Source organism: Clinocottus analis, unplaced genomic scaffold (genome assembly GCF_023055335.1).
Source record: "Clinocottus analis isolate CAN_PGR_092001 unplaced genomic scaffold, fCliAna1.0.p SCAF_9, whole genome shotgun sequence".
In the NCBI taxonomy this organism is placed as follows: domain Eukaryota; kingdom Metazoa; phylum Chordata; class Actinopteri; order Perciformes; family Cottidae; genus Clinocottus; species Clinocottus analis.
Genome location: NW_027176251.1, coordinates 4,448,860 through 4,457,863, shown reverse-complemented (window position 1 = coordinate 4,457,863; position 9,004 = coordinate 4,448,860). Strand labels below are relative to the sequence as shown.

General features: G+C 42.5%; 1 protein-coding gene across 1 annotated transcript; it reads left to right on the top strand.

Annotated features, from left to right (window-relative positions):
- Positions 1-4,984: 4,984 nt before the first annotated feature.
- On the top strand, positions 4,985-7,916 carry sp8b (sp8 transcription factor b). Its single transcript, XM_068570186.1, has 2 exons — positions 4,985-5,005; positions 5,466-7,916. Exons 1-2 carry the CDS (start codon positions 4,985-4,987, stop codon positions 6,801-6,803), a joined length of 1,359 nt encoding a protein of 452 aa, XP_068426287.1. The 3' UTR covers positions 6,804-7,916.
- The last annotated feature ends 1,088 nt before the right edge of the window (positions 7,917-9,004 follow it).

The window sequence follows — 9,004 nt, the reverse complement described above, 5'->3', positions numbered from 1 at the left end:
AACATCCAACAAGACTGTCCAACAAATGCCTAAATTAATTATCCAACTCCTTTTATTTTGATAATAAGTAGACAGACTTTCAGTGAGAGAGAAGATAGATTGCGGTGGGCTTTAGGAGGGCAGCGCTGGCAGCAATATAAGGTGAACTATAAAGTCTTGGCCCCAGAATTTCCCTGCTGCTGCCGTCAGGCGTGCTCTGACTGATAGGATGGATCATTAGCAGCCTGTCTTGACATATTTGCGTGACAAGACCCATCGTACGGGACCCACTGCAAATCTGAGGATGTTAGTTATTTAACATACAATTATCTTAATATAGGGAGGCAAATTGCGCCCATCCAAAGTAGCATTTACATGGTTTCCATGTAAACCAACAACACGGCAACTGTGAACAAAGGAGCCAGTGCCGGGGGTTGTTAAATATAACAAGCAACTTTAAATGAAAGCCTGAGGAGCCTGCCTCATTTTATGATTTCACTTTATGTGGATGCAGTAAACATATAAAGTTTTGACCCAACGGAGATGATGACCAGGCTTCTTGTTTTGATTTTTTTTTTTTTTTCCTCCCGTCAGACACAACTTAAAAAGCAGAAGAAAGTTTTTTGGGCGTCTCTCTCCATTCATCCCAGGAGGAACCAGATGCTCCCCTCCTGCCAGACAAAGCCGGGAACAGCTGCCTGATCGATACCCGACAAAGGCTCAGAGGTTAGAGCAGTCAAAAGATTGTTAACTAGCCATTTTATTTGCCAGACATTTATATCATTGTTTATGGTTCAATGCACCCCTTCAGTACTGGCCATGCGGCACACCTGTGCTTGGAACACTCGCAGGGGCCCACATTGCATGACCCCAAAGGAAAGATGGCACACCGTCTCCAAGCTATAAGATACTGATATACATACACTCATATGGTTGTTTTTCATTTATTTTTGGAAGCTATTTTTCATATTTAAATCAATTAATATCATTAATATCTACATTTTTGCTTCATTGTCAGCGTCCCATTTGAAAGATACAAAATAACTGGCCATCAATATGAAGGCTTTGGAAGAAAACATCAATCTGTGTGAGTGCAGTGAGTGTGCATTGATGCCAATGGAGGAGTATTGGCCTGTGTTTGCACATTCCTGCATATGCATGTGTATTTATGTTTGTGTTGAATATGAGTGTTGGTGTACCATGCATCCCCGCCGGCAACACATGGCTTTGCTGCCACCGCTCTGGCTCGTGTTGAGAGTGTCCATGCAGGCTGGCAGAGAGGGGAGACCCTCTCTGTGGCTCACCCAGGCGTAGAGGGGCTTCCTGCACATCTTTTGTCACACCATTTGGGCCCTTGTGTCTGTGGCTGCCCCGCTCCGGACCCACTTGGCAGCTCTCAGCGTAGACGGACATCTGCTCTTTCCAACCTCCTGGTGAACAGAGAAAACAACAACCAACAGACCTTGCTCTCTTACTCTCTGCTCTGCATACTTTACATTAACACAGTGTCTGTGGACAGTGACAATGTTTGGATGCAGAAACAAGAAAAGTCACATTAGGATGCACCAAATATAGGACCAGCTGGGATAATCAGTTTCTAAATTGTTATGAGTTTTAACAATGTACATATATTTCTATTTTTTTAGATAATTGTCCAGAAGAAAAACTATATATATATATATATATATATATATATATATATATATATATATATATATATATATATATATATATATATATATATATATATATATATATATGAGCAGCAGCAATCTTCTAAATGTTTGTGAATGCCAAAAGTGATTAGTTTTCTTACAGAAAAACACATCTTTAAAAAGAAAAGCCTCCAGATTACCGGGTTGCTATATACATTTCCACATTTAAGTATGTTTCTGCATCTCTGGCTTGACTCCTTTCTCCCGGTTCTCTAGGCGGAGTGATTCTGCAGCACGCAATATTGAACCCACTTTGTTCGTGCTCAGCGGCCCAGAATAACTCGGTCATTATGGTGGCGAAAGGGACAGGTTTTGAGTTTGATTTCATGATGGTAATATAGCCCATGTGTGGAGGAGAAGAAAGCCTTCAATGGGGACATCTGTTCAATGCGGCTTACAGTTACAGCCGTGCAATAAGAACAACCTGTGCACACCATATGAACCAGGACCGACCTCGTCCCTGCTGAACGCAACAGGCAACAAAAGAGGTTTTTTTTGTTTTTTTTTCATAGGTAGTGCGCTAAGAATTAATTAGACACTCACATTTCGATGTGCACGCGGATTAAATATCTCTTGTACCCCTGGAGCTCCAGCAGCGACACGTTTCCTGTCGAACAGTTATCACACTGACCTCTGACATCAGTCTTGCTGCTATGATCGCTTGGTAATTTGTCACCAGAGGCCAACATGTCCCCGAGCTGTAGCCCTATACGTTGCTCTCCAAATGCGTAAAATCACCATTGCGCACAATATTGTGAATGAGCATTCCATCTGGGAGGAAGAGGAAAAGGGAAAACCAGATTAATCACAGGTGTTTAATTGTTGCGTGTTGAAATATAAGCGCGAATTACGTGAACATATAAAATGTGTATATGTGTGTAGCAGTTTGGGTGCGTGTGATGGAAACAGGGCTCGGCGGATATTTTCCAAGTTATTCCTAATTGAATTGCCAGTGTAACATTTATCTGGCACGGTGCACAGTCACACCGGCAGCAGGAGATGTTGTGTTTTACTCTGCTGAGAGAAAACGTCGAGGGTCAATCAATGCACTGCGGAGCGGAGGAGCACGGTATGTGGGTTTTATTCTCCTCATTACTTTGTCACATTTTATTCGCCTTTAAACGCTGTTACATAATGTTCACAGCTTGCTATGATTTTCGATAGTTCGTGTGATTGGGTAGTTTGACGGGAATAAAATAATGAATGAGCAGAAAACAGATCGATACATGTTCTTTCTTATCTCCAACGCCAATAAGCCACGTGAATGTGTGTGTTTGTGTGTTTTTTTCCCCCCGTCTATCTAAAATCTGTCCTTCCTTTCATATAAATTCAAAGCTTATCGTGAGTCTTATCTTTTTCTTTTAACACATTAAATTGACACTTTACGCGTTCGTTTGAGAACAAGCGCTCATACATTGAAAGACTAAGTTAAAATAAATATATATATATATATATTGTATGGCTGATTTAAATAAATGTCATAGAATTGTTAAAATGGTCGCTATACATTGAGGAATAACACAGTAATAATAATCATTAGCAAGGTAACTGCACGTACAATGTCGCTGTATCTGTTTCTTGGATTTATTTTTAAACTGAGCAAACCGTCTGAATAATTTGGACTGTTTTAGTTTTAGCTCCTTAATTATTTTTTTTACACAAGAAGGTAAAGCGGTATAAATTAATCCAAAAAAAAGCTGTTGTCCAATCCTAGAAACACATGAATTAATCAGATAGTCCATCTATCACGCTGTGTAATAAAGGAAGCGACATGGGTTAGGCAGATGATGTGATGAATAATCCCTGGTCGTTTTAATTAACTTTTCCCTGTCCTGTAATGACCAAGCTGGTCAACAGACCCGGTCAATAAGCATGTTAATATCAAACAAATAAAACTGCGGATGATTAAAAACCTCCTGCGTTATTAAATTTGAAATTCAAATGAAATTTATGCTCCCAGTGCGCACTGCATGCTAATAGCGCGCACGGAGAGTCCCGGGGCTCCACGCACGTTGTGCCTACAAGTTCTTATTATGTAACAGAAGCTTCCTCCGTCGGTTTAGCTAAATGTCAGAGAAGTGATGGACCTGTTCAATGTAAGCAGCGTCCCATCTGATGTGCAGTCTGACACAGAGTGCAATCACTTACTTTAATACATCATCTCAGTTAACCTGAGGCCAATAAACCAGCTCGAGAAATTCAACTTTTCTTTTTTTTAATGTTGTCATTTTGAGGCTGAAAATGATCCAAAGTCATCGACCCCCTTTCATCATCTTCTTCTTCATTTGTTTCAGACTAATATGGAGCATAATAAAAGGAATAATTCTCCACCGGAATGTATCATCTACCATTTTTTAATCAAAACAGTTAAGATAATTGAACGCAATTACAGTAATGTGGAAGTTTGAGACGGTGTAATATAGGTGCACAAACGGAACAATGCAGCCTTTATATCTTGTGTAATAGTTTGTGTATATTAATTTCTTAAGAAGTTAAAAAGTGCAAAATGTTACGGGGTGATTTATGATAGAAAATAATATGAGGAAGATGCAAAAAAAGAAACCGCGAGGAAGCTTTCTAAAATAAAACACCTGCAGCAGCTTAAAAGGATAAAGTTGTGCGCTGAAGGAAACACACACACACACGCAGAGGATGAAGTGGACTTGACCCACTTAAAGTTTCATTTAAGCAAAGGAGTTTACATTAAACTTTTTGAGCTGAGATGATCTCAGTAAGGGAGTAAGAGCAGTAAGAGCAGCCTGATTTGAAAATGAAAAAAAATGAACGTAAAAAAAAACAGTTTGTAGTTTTATTGCGCATGGATCTGACCCTTTTTTTGTGTGGTGTCGTCATAGTTTACCAACATTTCCACGCAGCTCCATCCCAAAGCACAGCTCATCACCTTTCCTTCTTAAAATTTATGGAACGAGATGTTCTGTAAAAATTTCAATAAGTGGCCCCCTAATTCCTCCTTCCTAATTCACTCTCATTTAACTTTACCTTCCTTCCGCTGTCTTTTATTATGGAGGGGGCGGTGGGGGGGTGGTGGAGGAGGCTGGAGAGCTGTCTGAGGCGCTCTATTGATGACCTCACGGTAGTGTGTGGCAGTGCGGCGGGACGGAGCCGCTGATTGGTCGCCCGTGTCACAGCGGCACTTCAAAGCTGGAGAGGAGCCTACAATTGTGGAAGAATGGGCGGAACACATCATTGTATTGCACACCTCTAAAAAAAACAGTGCTCTGATTCATAAATATAAAAAGATCCTCTGAGGAGGGCAGTGTTTTTGTGTGATGGCAACTTCACTTCTAGGGGTGAGTCGAAAGGACTTTCTTACTGGTTTAATTAGTTCTTGTCATTGTCCGGCGGAGGGGGATTAAACTTACAGCGGCCGCAAAGACGCGGCAAAGGCAGTGCGTTGCTTTTACTTTCAGCGAGCGCGTCGTGTGAGAAAGCGGAGCTAGGAGTTTGACCCGGTGCTCCAAACACGCATGTTCTCCGCGCTGTCCGCTTTGGCATGCATTTGTAAGCGCTGTGTGTCGCGTTTCAGTTGTCTACTTTCTGTTTGTCCAGGTAGGAACTGATGCAAAGCCACTCTGCAGTGGTGATTTCTTTCAAACTCATGTTCAGCGACGCTTTATGAGTCCTCTGCTCAAACTGTGCGCCAACGTGCCCTTCTTATTTCGAGCTGAAATGCCGCATAGACATGTCTGCAATTAACCAGTTCAACTTGTCAGACTGACCAGTCACTCACAGCTTTTCTTGTTCTTTCAGGAGGAGCCGAGATTAGGATCGACTCCTTTAGCCATGTTAGCTGCAACATGTAATAAAATAGGGAGTCCGAGCCCTTCACCGTCAACAATTTCGGATAATTCCTCCTCCTTTGGGAAAGGCTTCCATCCGTGGAAAAGAGCCGCCGCGAGCAGCTGCAGCCTCGGATCCGGCCTGTCCGGCTTCGGGGTGTCCCGCAATGGATCCGGCATCTCGGACTCTTTCGGCACCAACACCTCCACCGGATCCAGCGCTTTTTCCCTCACGTCTGGCGCCTCGTCCGGCGCCCACTTTGGAAACGACTATTCTGTTTTCCAAGCGTCCGTTTCGGGAGGCTCGCAGGAAGCCAGCCACCAGCCGGTTTTCATCTCGAAAGTGCACACCTCAGTGGACAGTTTGCAGGGCATATATCCGAGGATGAGCGTTGCACATCCCTACGAGTCCTGGTTCAAATCGTCCCATCCCGGTATCCCCACAGGAGAGGTTGGAACCGCCGGAGCCTCTGCGTGGTGGGACGTGGGAGCGGGATGGATCGATGTGCAGAACCCTAATGGAGCAGCACTACAGACGTCCTTGCATTCCGGTGGACTCCAGAGCTCCTTGCACTCTCCTCTGGGCGGATATAATTCTGATTACTCGACTTTAAGTCACTCTGCTTTCAGTACAAGTCCCTCTCCGCACCTGTTGACAACCAGCCAGCACCTGATGGACGGTTTCAAGCCGGTGTTATCCTCTTATCCGGACACGAGCCCCTCTCCATTAGCCGGGGCGGGGGGCACGATGCTCTCCGGGGGTCCACCTGCGTCTTTAGCGGGGTCTCCGAGGTCATCTGCCCGGCGGTACTCAGGCAGAGCCACCTGCGACTGTCCAAACTGCCAGGAAGCGGAGAGACTGGGACCGGCTGGCGCCAGCCTCCGGAGGAAAGGTCTCCACAGCTGTCACATCCCGGGCTGCGGGAAGGTTTACGGGAAAACGTCGCACCTAAAGGCGCATTTGCGGTGGCACACCGGCGAGAGGCCGTTTGTGTGCAACTGGCTCTTTTGCGGTAAGAGGTTCACGCGCTCCGACGAGCTCCAGCGACATTTACGCACACACACCGGGGAGAAAAGATTCGCCTGTCCGGTGTGCAACAAGAGATTTATGCGGAGCGATCACCTGAGTAAACACGTAAAAACTCACAGCGCCGGAGGATCTGCCGGATCTGGCTCCGGGGGCAGCGGAGGGAAGAGGGGGAGCGATACCGACAGCGAGCACAGCGCGCCGGGGAGCCCTCCGTGCCATTCCCCTGACCTGTTGCACCAAGCGGAGTCCACCCAGGGAGGAGGCATGAACGGCCTCTAAGACTCCTCTCGGTGAAGGAAAAACTGTAAAACAACTAAGTGTTGTGATGGAATTGTCCTCGAGGACACGGAAGTGGACATGCCTTTGGCGTATGCGTCATGCTTCACGATGAATGTTGTCATTTAATGAGAAAATAGGCCTCTACGTTTCTTTGGCTTTTTCCCAAGTGTTTAAGACTACTAATTACTTACATAGCTGTGCCATCAGAACCTTCTCATTAATATACATCCGCGGTGTGACAGTGTATTCAAGTTATTGTGGGCACACTGGAACCAGGGCACAACTGAAACTTTCTTTTTTTTTCTTCTCTCCACCCGATACTGACTTCTACCTTGATGTTTTATTTCCCAGCATACGAGAAGCAAATTATATTAAAAAAAAAACAAAAAAACACTGATGTGAAAAATGGTCAGCCTGCGAAAGTTGTGCTACTTATGTCATATTGTTCAAAACCAAACTCTGGCACTTTATTATCGAGCAGAATAAATTGTTCATTTGTGTCCCTGATGGACTGCTCGGTAGGAACAAATACCTGTAGAGTGTGCTGAGATACGGGATGGGGTGGTTTCCCTTGATCTGTCCGATCCTATCAAGCGTTTGATAATGGAGGAGCAGTTGTAGGTTTATGTCACATATTGCTATTCAACAGCCTACAGTATGTGCGTCAAGTTTGTAAGTATAGGCCAGTTGAGGTTGCTTACACTTCGCTGCAAAATGTGTTGTACATAATGAGAAATGTAGTTTAGAATAATTACAGCCCAATGTAAAGGTGAGTAATGTATTTGTCCAGGAGACGATTTTGTATAGGTATTTCTAGTTGTATATGGACTCTAGTAAATATTTGAAAATATACGGAAATGTACTTGGATTTTTCTTTGACATGATATGAAATGTATTGTGGGGAGTTATATTTAACCACGAGTTTTCTTGTATTTAGGGGTCTATCATTAGGCGCACTTTGAATTTATTTGTGAGGTTTTGAAATAATTTACTGTTTACCCACTCATTTAATTTAAGTAAGCATGTTGTAAAGTGATTTTAATTTTACAATGATATTTTTTTGTTTTCCCTCCCCCTCCCTCCGAGAATGGCTTTTTATGTGAGCCACTCAATAAAGTCAGTATGAATTCAGAGGCAGTGGATCGACTCCGTTTTGTTTCAGTGATACAAAAAAAAACAACGATTTGAATGGCAGACAAGGAAGATTCAATATTATGATGTTTTTCGGAATGTTTTATTTTATATTATAACTGTATGTCATTTTAATTAAATAACACCGATGTTGCGTTTTATGACCTGGTGGTTTTTACACGTGTTTCTGGCCAAGGTGGGAAAAGGCCTGCAGCACAGTGGAGGCCTCACCCAGAAATGTATTTACGTTTTAATATTACTCTTGAACAATTCAATGCTTCAAACAAATGCAAAGTCAGTGTTGTACGAATTTAATTTCCGGCACAATTTCCAAATGTTTCTGTTGAACTGGGAAATAAAACTGGAAGTCAAAACAGGTATAAAAAACGTTTACTACGTCGACCCACTTTTAATTATCTTACAATTATCATCCCACAATGTCGCCTGCACTCTGGGTTCTTCATGTATTTATGTTAAATTCAAAAATATTATTTCAGAAGCTTTCTCTTTGTAAATCTAACTTTCTTGGTCAAGAGGGATTCCTGCAAAAACACACATCTTTTATTGATTCTGAAGTGTTGATAAATGCGCCATCGGTTTGAATGTTGACCGATTAATATTTACACAACGGACATCAGTCTGAAAATATTAAAATAGTGCGATGTAATTTAACTAAAGTAAATTCAGTGGCGAGCAGTCTTGCTTTGAGGTTGGCCTTAATCTCAGATGAGACTAAATAAGTTGCCAATAACTACAATTCAAAAAGACCAGTACAAGCTTTCAGAAACTCAATAATGAAATGTATTTACTAACAAAATATTTATATTTCTTCGCTATCTTTTATGTCTGTAACAATTCATATTTTCATTTAAAAACTAGAGCCAAACACCTTGATTTCCAATTAATCAAGCAATTCCTGTCGGTTACAACTGATAATACAACCACAGCTTTTTATTCCTATTTAAATATATAATATTTGATCGTTTTTTTTTAATGTTTTGACGCGTATGTGTATACCACACCTAAAACCAGCTTATCGTGTGCGCGCTGACTTTCACGTCGTTCCTTAA